Source organism: Peromyscus eremicus, chromosome 7 (assembly GCF_949786415.1).
Source record: "Peromyscus eremicus chromosome 7, PerEre_H2_v1, whole genome shotgun sequence".
NCBI lineage: Eukaryota > Metazoa > Chordata > Mammalia > Rodentia > Cricetidae > Peromyscus > Peromyscus eremicus.
The window spans coordinates 39,289,034-39,312,916 of NC_081422.1; the positions used below are offsets into that span (position 1 = coordinate 39,289,034).

The window sequence follows — 23,883 nt, forward strand, 5'->3', positions numbered from 1 at the left end:
CTGGGATTAAAGGCATGTGCCACCACCGCCCAGCTGGTTCTCTACTTTAACCATGTGTGGTCCAGGGATTGAATTTAGGTATCAGGTTTGGTGGCAAGTACCTTTACCCACTGAGTCATCTTGTAGGCTCAATGGAATAGCTCAGGCTGGCCTCAAACTCATGATCCTTCTGCCTATGGCTCTTCAGCATATCTTGCTGGTGTGTACAACCAGGCAGTGCAATTCTTAATATGGCATAAAAGATATTTCATGTTCTTCTCAACATTCTGGTTTTACCTCTTACTACTGTGTCCTGCTACTTCATACATATTGGTCTTTCAGAATGTCCACTATGCCAGAAATTTCAGGTTATTTATTTTTTTTTCCAAGATAGGGTTTCTCTGTGTAACAGCTCTAGCTGTCCTGGAATTCACTCTGTAGACAGGTTGGCCTCGAACTCAGAGATCCACCTGCCTCTGCCTCCCGAGTGCTGGGATTAAAAGAATACTCAACCACTGTTAGGCTTACTTTTTCTTTTGGAGACAGAGTATCAACATATTACAGGCTGGTATCCTTGCTACGTAGCAAAATATGACCCTGATCTTTTTGTAGTCTAAATTTCCTGAGATTGAAACATGCCATTCTACAGGGAAGCTCCTGAGGCAGGAAAGTAAACAACTCAAAATGGCTTCCAAAAGTCTCTGAAACTGACCAGATTCACTAGGCCACTCCTTGCCAGAGTAAAAGCTCAGAGTACCCCTCAGAAGTTAACCTGAGCTGCAAAAAACTCAGGCAAGCCAAGCTGCAAAGAAGACTCTTGAGACCAGCCCAGCTTCCTGGAAGTGGTTTCGACCAACTGAGGCCAATTTAGACCCACCTGGAAAGGACACTCTCCAGTCTGTTGAGCTGCCTTCAGGCTGTGCAGTGTGCCAAGTCATTTCTGCTTCTCTAAGTAACCCCAATAAAATTCACTGGTTCACCAAGTTAAACTTCGGTGGTATCTTATTTGGGTCTGTCATGGGATTCCTGTCTGGGGTGAGTAGATGTGCGTGTTGTATCTCCCCAGTAAAAATTCTTTTGTGTATGGGTGTTTTGCCTACATTGTATGTATTCTGTTCACTATGTGCACGCCTGGTGCAGAGGTCAGAAGATGGCAATCGATGCCCTGGACCCTGAGTTAGAGATGGGTGCGGGGAATTGAACCTAAGTCCTCTGGAAGAGCAGCCAGTGCTAATGAGCCTTCTCTTCAGGCCCTGATCTTGACCTTCCCATCATCCTGTTCCACTTCCCTGTTGGCATTACAGATGCATGCTTGTTTTTCTCCACAGAATAGCTTTGTGGTTATTCCATACCCTGCTCCATTCCTCATGTCTTCTGGTTTGAGACAGGGGCTCTAAGTATCCTAGACTGGCCTTGTACTCTTGAACCTCCTGCCTCAGTCTTGAGCGATGTAAATAAGAGCAAGTGTGCCTCCCTAGTTTATTTTAGGTTATCTCTAGACAACTTCTCTTGGTCCAACTTCTCAAAATAGTCTGGGTTAGCCTCTTTCAAGTGCACCTTCCTCTGTCCTCATCTGCAAAGCAGACCGAGCTCTTAGAACAGGTTTCTATGTCTAGAAAGTACTTGGAACTTAGATGACACACATAAAACAACTGAACTACAATGAAAAAAAGCATTCAGCATTCACAACTTTATGAAACTCCACACAGTTCTCTGCTAGGAGGCAAGGTATGTGGAAGCATTGAGGGTAAGAAGCCTGGTGAAACCCAGCGATGACTACAAGCAGCCACTGCTATTTTAATCTAAGAAAATCTAGACACACAGTGTGAGTCATAGACAGAGGTGTGTTGTAGGGTAAAGGAGGAAGTAGTGGAGTAGAAACTGAGGGCCTTCTGGTGTGGACTGCTGCTTTAAAAAGGAGCATTACATATTACGAACTTCTGTGAGCTACAGCAGGCACCGGCTGACTTCACAGTTTGTTGTGTTTTTCTCCTGGTGAATTTTACTAGTCATGCACTACATGGAAAAGAAATTCACCTAAATCACTGTGGAAGTCCTCTGCAGCCCTTCACTTTGATGCAATTTATACGACAGAATACTTCTGCCAACAGGGTGGTTTTGGTTTTTATCAATTGTGTTCCTACAGAAGCTGTTGAACATTACTTCATATTTCGGAAGAGTAGCAGTCTCCATAGAGACCTTGTTGTTTATCTCTAGAAAAGCTGTGCCATTTCTTCATTAGGGTATAGGAGCAGTGTTCCAAATGCAGGGTGTAAAAGTGGGATTAAAAAGACAAAAGCCGGGCCGGGCGGTGGTGGCGCACGCCTTTAATCCCAGCACTCGGGAGGCAGAGCCAGGCGGATCTCTGTGAGTTCGAGGCCAGCCTGGGCTACCAAGTGAGTTCCAGGAAAAGGCGCAAAGCTACACAGAGAAACCCTGTCTCGAAAAACCAAAAAAAAAAAAAAAAAAAAAAAAAAAAAAAGACAAAAGCCGAACACTAACAATCAATATTGTACTGTAGACCATATACTTTTACAGTAAGAAATGTACAATAACTTGCTTACAGAAGCTGCAAAAATTAAGAATGGGTTAGAAACACCCCTTAGCCAACCAGAGACTGTAAGGCTACAGCAAAAGGCAATGTTGGATCAGTATCTCTTATATCCACAAGACAAATTGATGCTAATCACTGTTTACTTCAGGCCATAACACACCACTTAGACCCTTGGGTGACACTATCATAACTGTTATCTACTGGATCTTGCAAAGCTACGAAAAAGTGATAAAACTAGATTTAATATAATACATCCCAATTAAAAAAAATTTTTTTTTTAAAATTTAAATAGAGAGGGACAAGATCTAAGTAGTCTTGGCTGTTCTGAAACTTGGTATGTAGACCAGGACAGCTTTGAATTAAAAGATTTGTCTGCTTCTGTCTCACAAGTGCTGGGATAAGAGGAGTGTGCCGCCACACCAGAGCATCCCAGTTACATGGCTCTTTCACCCTGCTCTACTGTCAAAGATATTATAAACATATATCTAAGAATACTACCCCCTACTATTCTTTCTTGAGGCAAATATTCAAATTGACAAGTACCCCCAACGTTTTTACAGAATTGCTGAGAAAAATAATCCAATTTTCTTTTCTGTAATAACTTTTTTTGAGACGAGGTCTCTTGTAGCTCAAGATGACCTTAAACTCCTGCCCCTCCCCAATATGTCCTTCTGAGACAAGGTCTCATTATATTATATGCTCAGGCTGGTCTTGAACTCCTTGATTCAAGTGATCTTACATCAGTCTTTTAAGTTGCTGGGTGTATGCCACTACATCTGCCTAAATTTTCGATGTGCCTTTTTCTCTCTCTCTCTTTTTTTTTTAAAGATAGTTTCATTCTATAACCATGGCTAACTGGAACTATGTAGACAAATTTCAAATCTGTTGTCATCTCCCAACTCTACCTGCCAAATGCTAGGCTTATAGACGCGGGCCACTACACTTGGCTAATAATGTTTTAAACCTTTGAATTAAAATTTTACCATCATGTATTATGTATCATGTGAATATATATATTCACATCCATCTTTTCTAATTGATGGTTAAACAGACACATACTAAATCAGTATCAATGTAACAAGGACAAAGACAACTCAACTTACTATCAGGAAAAACTGTGACCATCTATGTAGTATTTGACAGAGAAAACACTACTATTCGACAGCTAATATTTTATTCAGATAGCAGTCTCATTACATGTGGTCCAAGAACATTCAAATAGGAACTCAAATAAAATCAGATGTTAAAGATCAGTCTTCAAACATCATAGCCAACGATGCCACGTTTGCCTATGATCTCTCCGACATAAAACCACATCCACACCTCAGTGGCCACCAAACCATTCAGCACAGCTTCCTGGAAAAGAAAAAGCACAACTTTTAAGGTACTTTAAAAAACAAACAAAAAACCCAACACATATTTGAAATTATTCTCTCTCAGGATTGACAGAGAATATAAGGGTGTTATTCAAAACTACAGAACAGTTTTAGCCAAAGTCAGGAATTACTAATGTTCAATGTTCAACTTCTGAAAACCTTGAACTTTCAATTTTGTAAGGCAAATGGGCCTGAGCTTATAAATTCTTTCAAAGGGATTTTTAAAGACCTGAACTGACTTAACCCTTTCATTATTAGTTTATGAGACACTTTATGGGCTCTAAAACAACCCACATCCTGGAAATGGCTCACACATTAGACAGGGCATTCATAGGGCTTGTCTTCTGTCCGTCAAAGATGGAGAAGTCTGTGTTCTTCCCTTACACCCACCCCATGTACTTCATTTTTATTTACTATCATTTGGTTTAATTCTTTCCAATTGTTCAACATCTATTTTATGTTTCTGACGCCCGCCCCCAAAAGGGGAAAAAAAACCCAAACAAACCCACACATGGTTCTTGAAAGCATTGTTTCATTTAAGCACAAACTTGTATCTAAAAACTCTAGTTGGAAAAAAATATCTTTCCATAAACAAACTGAACGCCTTTACTTCTACTAAGAGTGTTTCTGGAGGTCATTGCCCCTTCAGTCACACCAGGGGCCATTAGAAGTCTCCTGTCACCACTACCCAGGTGAAGGCTGGAACGCAGTAGTTACTTGAATTGGATATTAAAAGTCAAGTTCCAATTCTTTTTTGTTTGTTTGTTTTTTTTGAGACAAGGTTTCTCTGTGTAGCTTTGTAGTCTGTCCTGGAACTTGCTGTTTAGAGCAGGCTAGCCTCAAAGGCAGAGATCTGCCTGCCTCTGCCTCCAGAGTGCTAGGATTAAAGGCACATACTACCACCACCTGGCTCCAAGTTCCAATTCTTGTGGCCTTTAGTCTACACGCAATTTGAAAACCCAGATTTTGGTATTCTTGTTCTGCCTAATAATTCTAGAGGTCTTTAGCTGAAATGGGGATAATTCCATGACAAAAACAAAACAAACAAAAACTCAGCAAAGGCAGCTATCAGATTATAATATACTAGCTAAGATTAGGAAGAAAATCAAGGCTGCCAGTCAAGATGCTCACCTTTTTGTTCTAAGACCACAACTAGACCAAGACAAAAAGAGCTGAGTTAGTTCTATCCAGATTACAAAGTGAGAAAAAATGTCTTTTCTTGGCAGTCAAAAGAGATTATCTCTCATTATGTTGGATTCTGCTTTATTGGAAAATACATATATTAATCAAAAGAACCTGAAAAACCCCCAGGGAAGACATTTTCTATCACAAACATACTTTTTCACAGCCCATAGTTACCTTAACTGTAAGCTGTTTGAAGCTACGAGTTTTAGCACTTTGAATTATTTTTCTCGCACTCTGAATAGCTGCAGGGAGTTCAGCAGGGGTTGGGGGAACCAGCTCAACCTTGGCGTACCGCCAAAATGTAGCCAATCGAGGCCTCGAGTAAGTCACCGCAGCTGGAAAACAAAACAAAACAAAAACCCAGGATGAACTCACTAGAGATCGAAAGAAGCAGATGTGTGGGCTGGACACAAATATTTATTCATCTATCACATCCACTCACTGCTTGGACCGAATGTGCAGCCGGTGTGAAAAGTCAGAGCTGCTGCTCCCTGGTAACAAGAGGCTTTTAAAGATGCAGAACACCTGTGTCACAGGGACACTCAACAGACAGGAAGCTCTAAGCAGTCAATTATGCCAGGACTCACTAGTGGCCAGCTAGTACTTATTCACCTCTGAATGGCAAATCTAATTAACTCTAAAGTTACTAGTCCCTAATTGGAAAACAAAGACAAAGCAATTTATTCATTTTTCTTTGTAGAAACACCACATTTTGAAGAGGAGTCCAGAAGGGAAAGAAGCTATGTAGAATAGCATCCTTTTATCAGTAAGATCAGAGCTCATCACAATATTGACCACAAGTCCAGAGGGAATTATACCAGTAAGTATCCATTTTTGGTATCCTTAGCAATACGTGCTTCATTAAATCTCTCACCATGCATAGCTGCATCCTCTTTCAAAAACTGCACTCATAATAAAAATAAAACTTACATGTATTGGTAAAAGCAGTTGAAACTAGACTGTACCGGGTGGTGGTGCACACCTTTGATCCCAGCACTCAGGACAGAGGCAGGCAGATCTGTGAGTTCTAGGTCAGCCAGGTCTACAAAGTGAGTTCCAGGACAGCCAAAACTACAGAGAAACCCTGTCTTGAAAAACAAAAACCAACCAAACAAACACCTAAAATTCCTTGATGTATTTATTCACTATTTCAAATCAATGAATTCAGAAGGAGAAATAATCACAAAATTAGCATAAGGTCTGGAGATGTAGCTCAGTGGTAGAGCACATGCAAAGTCCTGGGCTGAAGTTGTGAGAGAGAGGGACACAGACACACAAACTGAGGAGAGAAACACATATAGAAATTGCAAGAGCAGCCGGGCATTAGTGGCGCAGGCCTTTAATCACAGCACTTGGGAGTCACAGACAGGTCAATCTCTGAGTTAGAGGTCAGCCTGGTCTACAGAGTAAGTTCCAGGATAGCCAGGACTGCACAGAGAAACCCTGTCTAGAAAAACAAAACAAACAAACAAACAAAGAAAGAAACTGCAAGAGCAACAAGTGCTCTTAACTACTGAGCCATCTCTGCAGTCCCAGAAACAATTACTTATCTATACAGACTAATATAAAATACAGCATGTGTCCGAATGCTTGTGTGGGCAAGTTTTGTGTTAACCTGATCCAAGTTACAGTCATTTGGTAAGAAGGAAGAACCTCAACTGAGAAAATGCCCCTACTAGTTCGGCCTGTGGTGCATTTTTTTAATTGGTGATTGATGTGAAGAGGGTCTAGCTCACTCAGGATGCTGCCACCCCTGGGCTGGTAGACCTGAGTGCTATAAAAAAAAAAAAAAAAAGCAGGCTGAACAAGCCATGGGGAGCAAGCCAGTAAACAGCACTCCTCCAAAATCTCTCCTTCAGTTCCTGGCTCCAGGTTCCTGTCCAGATTTCCCTGGATGATGGATTTCATACTGGGAAGATGAAATAAACCCTTTCCTTCCTAATTTGCTTTTGGCCATGGTATTTTATCACAGCAAAAGAAACTGTCCAATGAGAGAAATTTAAAATGGACTCTAGTAGCAAGAAAAAAAACCCAGTATCTAGATGACAACTTGTAAATTCCATTGTTTATTAAAAGGAAGTAGGGCTTCTTGGAGAAATGGCCAATTCTAAGGCTGGACAGAGAAAATAAAATGATGATTCATCATGTGGTACAAAAAAATAAGGAGGCATGTTAAAGGGGGCAGAGGTGCCAACTTAAAAGATCTACAGATGGCCAAGGCTGGCACAATCCCAGCAATAAATGACACAGAATTAGATATGAAAGCATGAAATAAATTAAAATGAGCCAGTATAATTTAGAACAGAAAAAAAAAATGGGAAAGAAAAAAGAAAAAAAGGAAATGGAAACAAGACAGATCTTTCTCACAGAATTCCACTTGATCTATGTAGAAGCTAGACCCACCCAACACTCTAACAGAAAATCCTCCTGCTCTGGTTACTTGCTTCTAAAGATGGATGTAGACACAAAAGACATAAGGCTGGTCGGTCACCACCATCATGTCATAGTAAAATAACATTCTTTTCGGGGTAGAGGTGAAGGTAGGAGGTGAGGTCCAGGAGAGGGAAGGGGAATGGTGTGTCTGAAAAGGACTAAAATTTGTCAAAAAATAAAAAATAAATAAAAATAAAAACAGCTACCAAGTGAGTCCCAGGAAAGGCGCAAAGCTACACAGAGAAACCCTGTCTCGAAAAACCAAAAAAAAAAAAAAAAAAAAAAAAAAGAAATAAAAACAGGCACAGAAAGTGAAATCAATAGTTTTATAGTGGAAGATCTTATTAGATCAAGAGATGGGTATGGGTTGGGCAGTGGTGTTGCATGTCTTTAATCCCAGCACTTGGGAGGCAGAGGTAGGAGGATCAAGGCCAGCCTGGTCTCTGAAGCCAGTTCCAGGACAGCCAGAGCTACACAGAGAAACCCTGTCTCCCCCCTCCCCCCCCAAAAAAAAAAAAACCCAAAAAGATGGGTATGAATATCATGAACCTCTTAATATGTGATCAGGGTGACTCATCTGTAGTTCTTGTTCTTAAAATCCCCAATTCCAGACTAATTATCAGAGAAACCCAAATTTGGGGAACACTCTTCAGGATATCCAGACAAGATACCTCAAAGTGGCCAAATCTTGAAAGATCAGACATAAGAAAGGGGACACTGGAGAGACTGACAACTAATTGTAAGATAATACCCTGGCCAGGCAGTAGTGGAGCACGCCTTTAATCCCAGCACTCAGGAGGCAGAGACAGGCGGATCTCTGTGAGTTCAAGGCCAGCCTGGTCTACAGCGTGAGATCCAGGACAGGAAGCAAAACTACACGGAGAAACCCTGTCTCGAAAAACAAAAACAAACAAACAAAAAAAGAGAATACCATGAGGACTGGGACTTAGAAGTGAAAGATATTAATGGAAAAACTGGTGAAAACCAAATAAAATCTTTAGCTTAGTTAAGGGGAGAAAAAACAGAGAAAGACTCTGACCTTCCTGGGGAGGTCTGATGATAAAGCTACATACCCTAGGGAACTGAGATTAGTGTCAGTATCAAATACTTTAACATTCACTTAATACACCAGCCTATGCTGTAGAGCAAAATCCACCTGACATTCCAACCCCACCAGAGCCCCCTCCCTTTCAGTACTTCTGGAAGAACAAATTACCTTTCAATTACTCACAATAGTGGAAAGAGTTAAGTGTTAACATGACCAAAGTTTACCTTGGTAATGTTTTTCTTTTGGGATTTCATCAATAACACCAGTTTTAAATTCCTGAATACAAGCTACCTAAATTATGCAAAAGTCATACTGCTAGGAAAAAAATTCCATATGAAATATTAAATGTTGCACCTCAAACCACCAAAGTCCAAGCATCAAGCCTTCTGGTTGTATTGATGTAAAATCCTAGCAGTTTGCAACACAGCCAGATGATCATAGTAAAGGTAAAGCTAAAAACAAGAAATCCTTTGGAAAAATGAGGAAAACGGCTTACTAGCAGACTAGTTAAGTGTTCTGTAGGAGGGAATCTAGTATTTATTGAGTCTGGCACTCTAAGCTCATTATTGTTTGGCTGGTGATGAAGGGGAGGAGAAAACGAATTACTAAGCATCCAAACACAGCAAAACAAGCTCAAAAGCACTACATGTTTTTAAAATTCGCTTTATATTCACATTTTATAACCAAATCTGAACATACAGAAATTCAGCTATTTAGAAATCTGACCTTCAAACATTTACTACAATACAGAAGAGAAAGAAATGTAAATTTCACCTTCCGCTTCAGAAATAAAACGAGTAATCTGCTACTCAGAAGAGAACTGTAGCGACAGAATATATTATTCAGGCTTGTGACTACTCAGTGCTCATCTGAGATACGGCACTCTAGCAGACTTTTCTAACAAAGTAACCCTGCGAATGCCAAGCCACCATGATAAAGACGACAGTGGACGGGCATCGCTTTCTAGGCGGACCGAGACAGGGATAGTCATCCCTACGTTCCTACTTCCCTTCGCCGGATGCAGACTCCTCTAGGATCTGACCAAGACGGTAAGCAAACACAACTCTCAGAGGCCTTACGGGTCTTTTAAGAATTTCTGATGACTTTCTAGTACTCCGCCAGACCACCCAGTGAGGCCTGACGTGCGACCTTTACCGTTTCCGTCCTCCCTTCCCACTTCTCCAAGGCACGGTAAGGGGGCCTCATGGCGTTCGCGGCGGAGTGAAACCGGGCTTCTTCACACGACCCTCTCCGCGGTCGCGGCCGGGGCCCAGCAGCGTGTGCGCCCTAAGAAGCCGGGTGCAGGCTAGGAGAGGCTGCAGCCTTCCGGCTGCCTCCTGGCGGCCCTCCCGACGCCCGCGGGCCCCGTGGTGCCCACAGCACACTCCTGCCCCTCGCGAGCCTCCCCCGGGCCGCGCTCACCGGCTACTAGCCCCGGGGCCTTCTCCGCGAAGTTACGGACGAGCTTGGCCATCGTCTAGGGTGGAAGGTCCGTCTCCTCGAACCGCCGGCTGAATGTCACCCTCGGAAGGACCCGTGGCAGGCCCCCTGCCCGACTTCCAAGGTCAGGCTGTCCCTCTCTGTGCCTGTTCAAAATATATAGGTATCCCTTCCCTGTTTGTGGAACATAGTTGGTCAGCTTATTTTGTTAGGCACAAATAAAATGTAGATATGAAAATATGAGGTAAGAGAACATGTGGAGAATAATGAGATTCCTCGGGAAACAGGCATTGCTTGGGGCAGCCATTCATGGCGGCCCGGAAGACCGTTGAGGTGAGGAAATGCGCGTGCGTCGTTGATTTTCTTAGCTTGATCTCCACTTTTACTTGTGGCACTTTCGTAGTTTTTCAGAGAACGTGGAAATCGAGGCTGGAGGGCATCGTAAGATGCTTGTGGGCCGATATGTTTGTTTTAGAGACACAGCAGGTCCGAGGCCGAATAGGAGCTTTAAGGGGCCATGTAGGCGTCACTTAACGCAAGTCACCAGACTCACCCAATTAACCACTTCTTTAATTGCCCTTTTATAATCCTATTTTCCTCCGCAGCCACTATTAGAATTGGAATCCAATCCCGGTTTTCCAATCAAACCACATGGAGCAATGCGGACAGGAGGAAGAAAGTCACGTGTGTGTGTGTGTGTGTGTGTGTGTGTGTGTGTGTGTGTGTGTGTGTGTGTGTGTTGAGGGTGTATACTATGCCAGGCATTTTGTAATTCAGTGAACGCTTTGGGTATTGTCCCCTTAGAGACCGAGATTCCTAAATGGTCATATAAGGAGTAAGTATCAGAATTGCAGGGTAAACTCAGAGAGGAACATAAGATTAGGCATGGTGCTGATCTGGGAAGACTTGACGTGTAAGAAAACATACAAATTCCAAAGGTTTGAAACTTTGACATGACAAAAAAAAAAAAAAAAAAAAAAAAAAAAATGTAGGAAAGTGGTATTTTATGAGGACAAGAAGTTCTGGAGAAGCCAGAAGTAGTGCTGGAAGTGAAACTGATGGGATGGTTAGGTAGAAAGACAGATTAGAAGTGGGATTAAGGAGTCAAGAGCATTTTAACAAGGGAGAGACAAACTGCCTTAGATACTGATGTCAAATTAAGGCAGGAGCCGGGCAGTGGTAGCGCAGGCCTTTAATCCCAGCACTCGGGAGGCAGAGCCAGGCAGATCTCTGTGAGTTCGAGGCCAGCCTGGGCCACCAAGTGAGTTCCAGGAAAAGGCACAAAGCTAGCTACACAGAGAAACCCTGTCTCGAAAAAACAAAACAAAACAAAAAAAAAAAAAATTAAGGCAGGAAAGATAACTTGGGTGGTGAAACCCATGTTATCTCAGCATACAGGAGCCTGAGGATTGGGAATTTCAGGCCAGTCTGGACTATAGGATAAGACCATTTATTTTTGGGGAAAGATAGGCAAGCTAATTATCAGTATGAACATCTGTGATATTAACTAGAAAGTTTCAAAATCACAGAAACCAGATTGTATCAGTGAGGAAATATGGTAGAGACCGTAAGTCAGACAACTCAAGGGGAATGTGGAGCTCAAGAGAAACTGAAGTTAGAGAAGGGGAATTGTCAAGAACAGGGAGACAGCGAAGAAGATAGAGGAATTAGTTTGGGAATGGTGGGACCTTTCCTTGAATGCGGTGATGGGAGCAAAGTTTCAAAGTGAGGAATCTGATGGATGCCACCTGAGTGTGAAAGGAGAGAGAATTTCAGGTGAGAGTCTAAATTTTAGAAACTTAAAAAAAAAAACCAAAACCTTTTATTTGTATTTTATGAGCATTAGTGTTTTTGCCTACAGGTGTGTCTGTGTGAGGGTGTCACATCCCCTGGAAAAGAAGTTACAGACAGTTGTGAGCTGCCATGTGGGTGCTGGGAATTGAACCCGGGTCCTCTGGCTGAGCCATCTCTCCAGTCCACTTTAGAATATCTTAAGGACACAGAGAAGAGTTGCTGGGCAGTAGTGGAGTCCACAAATTGGTGGTTGTAGCACTTGCTTAGAGGAAGTGGCAAAACCCTCTAGGTTTTCAGAAGGACTTTTGAAATGTCATTAGCTTTTTCTTTTTCTCTCTATGGTGGTGGTACTGGAAATGAATTTAGCAATGTGTATGCTAGGCAAGCTCTCTACCATTGAGCTACATCCCTTTTAAATTTTAGTTTGAGCCAGGCAGTGGTGGAGCACCCCAGGCAGATCTCTGAGTTCGAGGCCAGCCTGGTCTACAGAGTGAGTTCCAGGACAGCCAGAGCTACACAGAGAAACCCTGTCTCAAAAAACCAAAAGAAAAAAAAATTTTTAAGTTGGGCTAGTCTTGAACTCACTAGGTAGCCCTAGCAGGCCTTGCCCTTCCTTCCTCCTACTGGCTAGTAGCTGGGATTACAGGCACACACCACCACACCAGGCTGCTAGCTTTTAATACTGTAATAAAGGACTAACAGAGTGGTAAGTCAGGTGCTCATTTATTAAATACAAGTTTTGAACAAACAACATCCCCAGGCAAGTTTGACAAGAAGTAACCTTCCTGGAATGTTAAACATAGTTATAGTGATCGAGTTTTTTTTTCAGCCAACCATTCTGTTGTTTTGTTCTTCATTTTCTGTCTCTAGGTTCTTTTCCAGTTTAGCAGTTAGGACACGTGTACTGTTTCCTCACATGACAATGGTACAGCATCAGCCTGGCTTGTAAAGGTACCCAGTAGTCTTAGGCTTTGCCCAATCGCTGCTCAGCAATCAGAATCAAAAAAATGTAATGAAACTTGTGTAGAGTGTGGTACTGACCAGCAAATGGCATCTTCACCTACACCATTAGACTACTTCTCAAGTTTCCTTCAATTTTCACATACCCACAGAAAGCCATATTAAACACACAAACAACTGCTTGAACCCTAACTAATTTTCCAAGTTTAGTATTAGCCTTTGGGTAAGCTATGAGCAATACCAGAGCTGACTGAAGTCTTCACTTTCCTTTTGTACTCCAGCAAAGTCATCACAGAAAACTAGGTCTGTCAGGAGATCTTAGCAGATTGACAGCTGCTGCTGAGTTCCAGACAAGACCCCTTACCTCTGCTAATGCACACATGCTTCTTGTTGTATAAGACAGCAGTCTCCAGAGTTCCTTTTTCTGGATGTCTTTAAATTAGTTTACAGAAAGAAAGAAGGCACAGAGGACACTTGGTTTCCTCACCAATAGTGGCCTTAAGCTACACACTTGCTTTTGTGGTAAAAGGGTTCAGCAGCATCAGTGGTGCACAGCCATTCAGAGAAAGTATCAGAAGAGCTTAAAAACAAAACAGCATAAACTTGCCAAAAAAGGCTTACAAGCTGAAGGTTCAGTTCAGAAGTAGAGTACAGATAGACAGGAGAGGCAGCATAGAGGCCATTAGCTAGAAAGCTGCTGGAACAGTTGTCTTCTGAGGTTCTGTACCCATTTTCCTCCAGTTTTCACCTGCAAAACTCTGGTCTTTCCTCCTTTTCAAATAAAAACATCCTACCACACTAGCTTTGGGAAAATAAATGCAGTAGGTAGAAGCTTAGTTCAAATGCAGTTCATTCCCAGAGAGGGAAAGAGGAGAATAATACACACAGGAAATCAGGTTCATTTAAAGAAAAGCAATCCTGTCAACTGGGCACATGGCATCTATCTTAACAATCTGGCATTTGTGAGCGTGTCCTGGGCTTCCCTGTGCACAGACAAGCACAGCAACAGCTGACATTTATTTAACAGCCAGAGTGAGAGTCTCTGATCAGAGGTTTTCTAGTTGACACCATCAGAAAATACACAAAGGACTAATAGCAACTTGTGTTGGAATACTGAAACACTGCTTCTGTCTATGAAAGGTCGTGGCTGACAGTAATGTTCTTTAAAGGAAGCCACAATTCCATTTTCTTGTCTTTTACACCTCTGGGCAGAGATTGATACTGATATAAAAATGTCCCATAGAGGACTGAGCCTCTCCTGGCATGTTAAGCAAAACGGTTGGAGAAGTGGGGTCAAACCACTTATTAAGTACCCAGAGCTAAGTGGATATTTAAAATGGCTTGTGGACCAGATTTTGCTCCAATCTCTACTTCGTTAATTGATAAACATTTTATATTTATAGTCTTACAATTTTACCCGACTAGAATGAGTATGTGAGAAGACATTGCCACATACCACATACATTTTACCACGGAGGACACAATATAATGTGGTACTCAATTCATATGAGACCAATAAAAACAGGACACAGTATCTGTGTGTATAACACACACACACTGAGATACACTGTATTGGTGTCCTAAAATAACATCTCCATAGATACACTATTTATTGCCTATTTTACCCAGGTCTAGTCCTTGGGGCACAAAATAGAAAAGGGCACTAACAGCTTCTTACTTATTCTCTTACTGGAAGTTTCACCCATTACTGTCACCCATTAAAAGACTGTGCAGCTAAGCTTTTGGTGGTGACAACCTCATGGGAGTGTTTGTGATAGTATCTTTAAGTTACAAGATAATACAAAATTAAGAGATAACCGACAGAAATTGTATAAGGTTCTCCCAATCTTATCCATCAGCCAAAAGTCTACACACACTAAGGTATTTGCATTTATCTGAAAAGTTGCTCTGTAATATTACAGAGCTATAGTAAGGACAGGGGCTTAAGTCCAGCCCTCACCGGCTAGAAGATACACAGGGTAACAGGGTTTCTGGATACTACCAGCTGTCACTGAAGTAGCTGACATCACAGACTTAAAAGCAGTGTTCACTAAAACATGTCTGAGTGGTACTTGGGAAGGGAAAGAAAAAAGTGGCAGGACACTTTTGTAGTTGGACTTAATATAATTTAGGGTAGAAAAGGAAACAAGAGGAATAGGAAAACCAAGGCTGAAAATTAGTGATGATTTATGAAGATGCTGTGAGAAGGAGAATTTCATGAAAGCCAGGGAGACAACATGGTCTTAAGAATCTTAATTATCATAATTTGTACAAGAACAATTTCCTAATTTAGTAAAACAACAACAATGAATGAAATAAACCAAAACACAAAACAAAGAGAGGAAGAAAGGAAGGAAGGAAGGAAGGAAGGAAGGAAGGAAGGAAGGAAGGAAGGAAGGAAGGAAGAAGGAAGGAAGGATCAGAGCCAGAAAGAGAACCCACAAACAACTGTTTACATCCTGGGGCTGGTTTGGGTTGTTCAGTTCACAGTATTTATTCAAGTCTCTCCTTCTGTTGCTTCCTCTCTGCGAGCCACTGCTGGATTTTTTCTTTGAGTTCTGTGTTTGGCCGGATCTGGTCCATGGTAAGGGGACTACGGTTAAAAGGATCTGTTTGGTCACTAGGACAAGAAAAGAATGGACAGTGAGTTACTCTGGAAAGTTCCGATAGAGAACATCTAAGCATCTTGCTGCCGAGTCTCGAGCATGGCGCACTGTGACTGAGTCAGGTGCTGACCTGGGGTTAGAAAGGAAATGAGAGGTATGTTTTCAAATCTTCCTCAGCTACCCTGTCTCTCTGCCCGTAATAAACTTTATCCAACACTGCCACTGAGATATTGATGCTATTGGGGGCTAGAGAGATGCCTTAGTGGTAAGAGCATTCACTGATCTTCCAGAGGGCCTGGATTCAATTTCCAGTACCTACATGGATTTTCACAACCATCTGTTAATACCAGTTCCAAGGGAGGCAATGTCTTTTCTGACCTCTATGGACACCAGGCACACACATGATAAGCAAAATACTCATACACATAAGTAAAATAAATAAATAAAAAAATTTTCTTAAAGAAATGCTATCTTTGAGCAGGACGGTGGTGGTGCACACCTTTAGTCCCAGCACTTGGGAGGCAGAGCCAGGTGGATCTCTGTGAGTTCCAGGCCAGCCTGGTCTACAGAGCAATATCCAGGACAGGCACCAAAACTACACAGAAAAACCCTGTCTTGAAAAACCAAAACCAAAAAAAAAAAAAAAGAAGAAAAGAAATGCTATCTTTGTCATCAGCCTTTAGATTTCAAGTCAGAGATCCTAGTCACTTGTGTTATCTTAAATCACCATTTGTAGTTTTTGTTTTTGTCGTCGTTGTTGTTGTTATTGCTTTTCCAGACATAGTTTCTCTGTGTAGCTCTGGCTGTCCTAGAATTCACTCTGTAGACCAGGCTAGCCTCGAACTCAACCTGCCTCTGCCTCCCAAGTGTTGGGATTAAAGGCATGTGCTGCCACCACCCTCTGGCTTCCCCCCCCCCCCCCTTTCTGAAATGGGGTTTTGTTATGTTGCCCAAGTTGGCTTCCAATTCCCGGGCACCAATAACCTCTTGCCTAAATCTCCCAGGTAGCTGGGACTACAGATGAGCATTACTGAACCAGGTTCACTACTTGTAATTTGAGTGACAGATCTTGGAACAGTATAAGCTGTTACGAGATAAGGCCCTTGTAACTGACATTTGATTAAATTAGCTGATTGCTATGCAAGTCAATGCAGATTATGGTTCAGTGTTGAAGAGTATAGATCAGTGGCAGAGTGCTTGCTTAGCACACACAAGGTTCTAGGTTTGATTCGAAGCACTACAAAAAAACAAACAAAGGTGGGACCAGCAATATGGCACATTGTGTGATATAGCTTGCTGCTAAGGCTGAAGATCTGAGTTTGATCCCCAGGTCCCACATGGTGGAAGAAGAGAACTAACTCCTATAAGTTGTCTTCTTACCTCCACACTTGCAAAGCGCGCGCACACACACACACACACACACACACACACAAATAAATAATGTTATTTTAAAAAAATATAGCAAAAGAAACAAAGCAAGCTCCAAGACTGGCTAGTGATGTAGCTCAGCTAGTAGAATGCCTTCTCATATGGACATAGCCCTAAGTTGGATCTTCAGTACCACATAAGTCATGCATGGTAGTGCACATCTGTGATTTCAGCATTTAGGAGGGGAGACAGGATGATCAGTCATCCTCACCTACATAGCAAGTTCAAGCCTGGGCTACATGAATCTGATTCCAAAACAAAAGATTCATGATATACTTTAAAGATTGATAGATCTGCTGAGTGGTGATGGTATACATCTTTAATCCCAGCATTTGGGAGGCAGAGGCAGGAGGATCTCAGTGAGTTTGAGGTCAGCCTGGTCTACAAAGCAAGTTCCAGGACAGCCAGGGCTACACAGAGAAACCCTGTCTCCAGGAAAAGTCAAACAAACAAACAAACAAACAAACAAACAAACAAAAAACCCCAAATCAATAGATCTGAGAGCACCATGATTTTTCACTGGTATTACTTAGCATAGCATCATATAGCAAAAAGCATAATACAAAATGAAACAGAAAACTAATTTTTCAATATCCTGTTCCTTAAATTTGAGTTGACTCACAGAACAGCATTTTAAATGGGTATCACAGTCTCTCAGTACCCCTTCCTATCTCACCTTACACTTAACAAGGGTAAGGGGTCAAGTCAAGCAATCGTGGCACTTGATGTGCAGGAGGATCACGATTTCAAGGTCATTCCAGCTACAAAGTGAATTAAGGACAGCCTGGGGGCTACATGACATCCTGTCTTTTTTTTTTTTTTTTTTTTTTTTTAAAGATTTATTTATTTATTATGTATACAGCATGTATGACCAGAAGAGGTCATAGCCTCATTACAGATGGTTGTGAGCCACCATGTGGTTGCTGGGAATTGAACTCAGGACCTCTGGAAGAGCAGTCAGTGCTCTTAACCTCTAAGCCATTTCTCCAGCCCATGACATCCTGTCTTAAGGGAGGGGGGCAAGCTGGATACAGTGTTGTTTTCCTAGTTATTCAGGAAGCTGAGGCAGGGAGATTGCTTGAGCTCAGGAGTTTGAGGCCAGCCTAGGCACCACAGCATGACCCTATCTCAAAAATAAATGAATAAAAAGGTTGGGGACTGTAGAGTTAGATCAGCAGTTGGGAGCACACGCTGTTCTTGTAGGGAACCCAGGCTTGGTTCCCAGCACCCACAGTTTGAAGCTAGCCTGGTCTACAGAGTGAGTTCCAGGACAGCCAGGGCTACACAGGGAAACCCTGTCTCAAAACAAAAACAAAAACAAAAACAAAAAATCCAAAACAAAAATTATTTTCTTTTGTATTTTGAGATAGGGTCTCAATGTGTGGCTCTCCTGGCCTATATAACTAGCTATGTACACCATACTGGCTTCAAAGTTAGGGTAATCCTCCTGCTTGTCTCTCAAGTGCTGGAATTCCAGGCTCCTGCCACCACACCTGGCTAAGGAGGAAAGACGTAAGGTAAGAGCTAGTACCTCTCAATAGAGTTATCTTGTGAATCTCTAAATCTTAAACAGGTGATAAGAAGTGCTACCCCAATGACTCTGTATGTACTGTGCACAGTACTGTGTTAACTGGCTGGCAAGCACACATGGGAAGCTTTCACAGCTGTGTTCCTGAGGCAGTTCTGTGGACGGGTATACCTGAGTAAATGCCTGGCAATGGTGGACCTGTCCACAGTGACTCTGGAAGATGGAAGCACCACAGGGTCAGACATCAGTGTACTCATGATGGGATCCAGGAACTCGTCACAGGCATCTGCATATGTCTCTTCCTCCTGTTGCTGGAGATCTGCAAGAGACTGAGGTGACAAGAGCTGGTTTCTAAAGCGAACTCAGTGCAGCTCCCAAACTGCTCAGTAACTACACCTTAATTTTGGTCATCAATAACCCTCCACAGAGACGACAGAGCTACACTTTGTTTTTTGTTTTTTTTTTCAAGAACAAGCCCAAGACCCATGTTTTAGAAGCAGAGGTAGTTCTGCTGCAGGTTGGCTCAGCTGCTGGGAGTCATGGCTGGAAGTGGATGCAAGTGTCAGCAGGAGAAAGAAGGAACACCTCTTTCTGGCAGCGTTCTGCTCTGGATGCTAGGACTTGAAAGGGGAAAGGGCAGAGGCTGGTAGTTGTGTAATTACTGAGCTACTCACGCAGCCTGTTTGAAGAGCAGTCTCTGATATAAGCAGGTACAGAAATTTGATTGCCTCCAACAACTGATCCTGTAACTCACTTCCTTAGGTCTGTGTCTGGCTGGGCCAATCAAGCTCAGCTCAAAAAAAAAAAAAAAAAAAAAAAAGGAAAGGCAGACACCAGTAAAGAAGGTTTGAAGGTTCTGTTTTTCTTTTCTTTTTTGGAGACAGGGTTTCTCTGTGTAGCCATGGCTGTCCTGGAACTCACTCTGTAGACCAGGCTGGCCTTGAACTCAGAGATCCACCTGCCTCTGCCTCCCAAGTGCTGGGATTAAAGGTGTGCGCCACCACTGCACGTTCTGGAAGGTTTTCTATTAGACTTCTGTGCCATGTACTTTTCCTTTCCCCCCATTTCTAATGGAGCTATCCTACTGTCCAACTGGAAGGATTAGCTGAGGACAATAGAGTACCTTAATCTCTAAAATGCATTTCAGTATAAACCAGCCACCAATAGGAATGTGGAGAACAGGGAAAAGCAGTATAAACAGTGTTTGTGGACTACTCCTCTTGGCTCTGTTGTTATTTATTCTGAGTTGGGAGCTCATTATGTTGCCCAAGCTAGTCTTGAATTTGCAATCTTCTTGCTTCAGCTGGGTGAATGCTGGCTTATAGCTGTGTCTCGGCAAGCCTTGCCCTTCTTCCTGAATTTTATTCCAAAAAGTTCTTTTGCATTAACACTAGGTTTTCAAATCTTTCCTAATACTGGGACATAAAAGTTAATCTAAAGACTTCACAAATGCACTTTCTTTTCATCTGTTAGACACATCTTCAATTCTCCCTTGGAAGGGGTACTATTTAGTAAGATGGCTGTTCCCAGTTATTGACTGACTAGGAGGAAGGACCTGTTTCCAATGCCTCTAGGCAGTAACCCCTTTCTCCCTGAAGTAGGGCAAAAGAAGCAAGGTTGAGGTGACAGTGTGGCATTTCTTACTGAATATATGAGAAAACAAACTGTCCTCGACCTTACCTTGATTCTCTCTGCCAAGTTACTGAAAGCCACGATCATATTCCCAGGCTTATTGATTTTCTTCAGGACTCGGACTGTCTGTGCAAAGAGAGTAGGGGAATAGGAACGGCCATCCTTGGGCACAGTGGCACAGAAATTCTCCTCATCCCTAGGAGGTCAGCATTAGAAAGAAACGGAGCATCAGAGCACAGGTCAATGTGTAGACAGCAGATGGGCTACAGAACAATCATTCCATCATGTATAGGCCACAAGTGCTCTTTTCAACTAGAAAGACATTTTATTTCTGCTGTGTGTACGTGTATCTCTGTATGTGGTGTATATGTATGTGCATGTATAAGTATGTGTATGGAGGCCAGAGGTCAATGTTGGGTGTCTTCCTCAATTACTCCCCACACTGTATTTTTTGAGACATGGCCTCTCACTGATCCCAGAATTCATCAGCTTGCCTAGGCTAGATAGCCAGTGAGCTCCAGGGATCCTCCTGTTTTTGCTTACCCAGTATTGGAATTACAGGTGCATGCTACCACATATAGCTTTTTAGAAAGTGAGTGCTGGGGATCTGAACTCAGACGCTCATGTTTGTGTGGCAAGCATTTTACTGACTAAAATATCTATCTCCCTGGTTTGACATCTAATTTTCTTTCTTCTTCTTTTCTGTTTGTTTTTTTTTTTGGAGACAGAGTTTCTCTGTGTAGGGCTGGCTGTCCTGGAACTCATTCTATAGATCTGACTAGCACAGAATTCAGAGATCTGCATGCCTCTGGCTGCTAAGTATTGATACTAAAGGTGTGTGCCACCACATCTAATTTTCTACAAGGATATCTCTACGAAGTGTTCTATGGTCCTAAAAAATGTTTTAACAAATAGCATAACCAGTAAAGTTTATCTTTGCACAGATCAAGAGAGAATGTTGGAAATCCTGAACCATGTCCCATGGACCAGATAAAATCTCTCTTCCATTTATCAGCTAGAAATGAGCCTTCCTTCCCTCACTGTTTTCACACAATGGCTAGCCAGCCATTCTGCTATCATAACATTAGCAGCCCCCACAGCCTGCTCAATGCCAATCTCAGATACCCAAGATTTAAGTAGATAGTGCAGATGTCTGATACAAGCTGCTGAGGTTTGAAGTCAAATTCGCTGAAGTCCTTGACTTTGAGAGCGCCCATCTTGGGGCCAACCAGGTGCTGTAGGAAGTAGTTCAGCATGGAGATAATGCGCTCGGCCAGGAAGGGGTGCACGAACAGTGACTTGATCTCTGGAAAAAAGCCAAAGTCTCAAAACTCAACCCATCAGTAATTTTTCCCCTTATATCTAATTTCATCAGAAACCTCTGAGGATTTTAAATTACATAGTACATTTTCAGTGGAGAAATCATAGACCAGCAAAACCAAAATCAAACAAGAAGGAAACAAAAGCTACTACCCACACACGAACACTGTTAAAACATTAGAAAAATACATTTTGTGTGTGTTACAGCGAGGGTGTGAAGTCAGAGGACAGCTGTGGAGTCAGTGCTCTCCTGCCACCATGTGGGTCCCAGGGCTCCAACTCAGGCTGTCAGGCTTGGTGGCAGATGCCGCATCCAGGAGCCTCACATTTTACTTGTATTTCAGAATTCCTAAATCTACCATTCATTTTTTCATCCTTTTCTCTCTTAATCTCCATCTCATTTTCTTTCTGCTCCATTTTTAAAAAAAGATCTATTTATTTATTTTGTATACAGCATATATAACTGCAGGCCAGAAGAGGGCACCAGATCTCATTACAGATGGTTGTGAGCCACCATGTTGGTTGCTGGGAATTGAACTCAGGACCTCTGGAAGAGCAGCCAGTGCTCTTAACCTCTGAGCCATCTCTCCAGCCCTTTCTGCTCCATTTTAATGGGAGAGCTCCTTGAGTTCATTTTTTTAACCCTTTCATTGAATATTTAAAGTTTGTTTGTTTATTTTTATGTGCATTGGTGTTTTGCCTACATATGTGTCTGTGTGAGAGTGTCAGATCCCCTGGAACTAGAGTTACAGATGGTTGTGAGCTGCCATATGGGTGCTGGGAATTGAACCCAGGTCCTCAGGAAGAGCAGCCAGTGCTCTTAACCACTGAGCCATCTTTCCAGCCCCTATCTAAAGTTTTAAAGCTATATTTTCAATATTCAAAATGTCTTCCTTGTCCTTTGTGGCTTTTGTTCTTGCTTTGTGGCTGCCTTATCTTCTCTGATTTCTCTGACCTGATAGTTTTTAAAAGAAGCTTTAAAAAATTTTAAAATTGTAGCCAGGTGGTGGTGCACACCTTTAATCCCAGCACCTAGGAGGCAGAGGCAGGCAGATCTGTGAGTTTGAGGCCAGCCTGGACTACAGAGTGAGATCCAGGACAGCCAGGGCTACAGAGAGAAACTCTGTCTCAAAAAACAAAAACAAAAAAAAAAACAAAAACAAAACAACAAAAAAAAACAAACCATGAAAAAAACAAAAAACACCAAAACACCAAAAACCAAACAAAGTTTTTAAAATCTGTTTCTGTGATTCTCACTAGACAGTTCCCTTTTACTCCTGCTCACTGGCTGTTATATCAACTACATTTATTCACTGAATGAAAATTATCGGTCCTCTTCCCTCCCTCATTTGTTGTTATTTGCCCTAGGCTGTCACTATGTAGCTCAGGCTGGCCCAGGACTCAGAGTCCTTCTGTCTACATCTCCCAAGAGGATGCAAAACCATGCCTAGATTTATGTTTTTATAACACACACACACACACACACACACACACACACACACACACACACAATCTTACAATATGGATTTGACAAGTAGAGCACACTTTAATTCTGACTACCCATATTGTAAATGTTTGATAGCTCCACGTGGCTAGTGGTTACTAAACAGGACAGTGTTGCTGTAATGAGAGTGGAAATAAGTGTCTTTTTGAAATCTACTTCGTGTAATCTGGATGGAGATATTTTCCAGAATATATGTACACATACATGAACATATATGATGTACACTGTATATGGTGTACACACACACACACACACACACACACACACACACACACACACACACAGAGTTAATGGCTAACTCATCCTAACGAAGTTTTTTGGGTATCAGGGATTGAATTTAGGGCTTTGCACACACTAAACATGTACTCTACCACTAAGCTGCACTCCAAGCTCCTTCAAGAAACCAACTGTGTTACTAGTTTCTATTTTCTGGCATGTCAGTAATGGGCACCATCATTCATTTTGAAGTTTCTCTGATTTGTTTCACTCTCAGATGTGGAGTTAGAGTCACCAGAGTCCAGTTTTCTTTTGGACAGGGTCTTGTGCATCCCAAAGTGTTCTGGAACTTGTTATGTAGATTCAGGTAACCTCGAACTTCTGATCCTCCTGCCTCAACATCCAAAGTGCTGGGATTACAGGTGTGTGCCACCATGCAGGGTTTCATGTGGGCTAGGCAGGCACTCTACCATCTGAGCTGCAGTCTAGTACCAGATTCTAACTCTTTTAGCATTTAGTTGAGCTGATCCCAAACAGACCTTGACCCCTGAATTTTGAGGAAGCAGACCATCATGTTCTTACCTGATGTCAGGAAGGAAAGGGTACCGATTGTTTCGTTGGACATGATGTTATGGAAACGTGCCAGCTGTCCAAACATCTGCAGGCCAGCCTCTTTCTCTCGGCGGGCTTCTGGCGTCAGACTTTCCCATTCTCCTCGGTCTTTCTCGATCTGCTGAATCTTTATCTTGCTCAAATACTATGGAAACCAGAAACATGATACAACAGATAAGAAAATGCAATGGAAGGGCCATGACATTTAAGAGGGTTTAATTAAAATCCAGTCAACTGGGTTTAGAACAGTGGCTCAATGGTTACAAAC

General features: G+C 42.2%; 3 protein-coding genes across 5 annotated transcripts in view; 1 reads left to right on the forward strand and 2 right to left on the reverse strand.

Annotated features, from left to right (window-relative positions):
* Positions 1-3,690: 3,690 nt before the first annotated feature.
* Atp5mg (ATP synthase membrane subunit g) lies at positions 3,691-10,132 on the reverse strand. The gene is made up of 3 exons (XM_059267739.1): positions 9,998-10,132; positions 5,269-5,429; positions 3,691-3,889 (listed from the first exon to the last, which is right to left on the reverse strand). Exons 1-3 carry the CDS (start codon positions 10,047-10,049, stop codon positions 3,791-3,793), a joined length of 312 nt encoding a protein of 103 aa, XP_059123722.1. The 5' UTR covers positions 10,050-10,132; the 3' UTR covers positions 3,691-3,790.
* LOC131914930 (phosphatidylinositol N-acetylglucosaminyltransferase subunit A-like) overlaps positions 9,775-23,883 on the forward strand; it is a 37,983-nt gene continuing 23,874 nt past the window's right edge. Inside the window, exon 1 of the mRNA XM_059267738.1 lies at positions 9,775-10,139. The gene's annotated coding sequence lies outside the window, so the exon portion shown is untranslated. The remainder of the gene's footprint in view (positions 10,140-23,883) is intronic.
* Ube4a (ubiquitination factor E4A) overlaps positions 15,143-23,883 on the reverse strand; it is a 40,064-nt gene continuing 31,323 nt past the window's right edge. For all 3 annotated transcript variants that reach the window (XM_059267736.1, XM_059267737.1, XM_059267735.1), the window contains 5 exons: positions 23,586-23,760; positions 21,089-21,269; positions 20,012-20,159; positions 18,503-18,660; positions 15,143-15,389 (listed from right to left, as the gene is read on the reverse strand). In XM_059267736.1, the coding sequence (XP_059123719.1) occupies positions 15,263-15,389; positions 18,503-18,660; positions 20,012-20,159; positions 21,089-21,269; positions 23,586-23,760 (789 nt within the window). In that variant the 3' untranslated portion in view covers positions 15,143-15,262. The remainder of the gene's footprint in view (positions 15,390-18,502; positions 18,661-20,011; positions 20,160-21,088; positions 21,270-23,585; positions 23,761-23,883) is intronic.

Coding starts and splice junctions, on each gene's coding strand:
- Atp5mg (XM_059267739.1), bottom strand. CDS start 10,049: ATGGCCAAGCTCGTCCGTAACTTCGCGGAGAAGGCCCCGGGGCTAGTA. Junction 5,430..9,997: donor GGCCCCGGGGCTAGTAGCCG/GTGAGCGCGGCC, acceptor TTTGTTTTCCAG/CTGCGGTGACTTACTCGAGG. Junction 3,890..5,268: donor TCAAACAGCTTACAGTTAAG/GTAACTATGGGC, acceptor TTTCTTTTCCAG/GAAGCTGTGCTGAATGGTTT.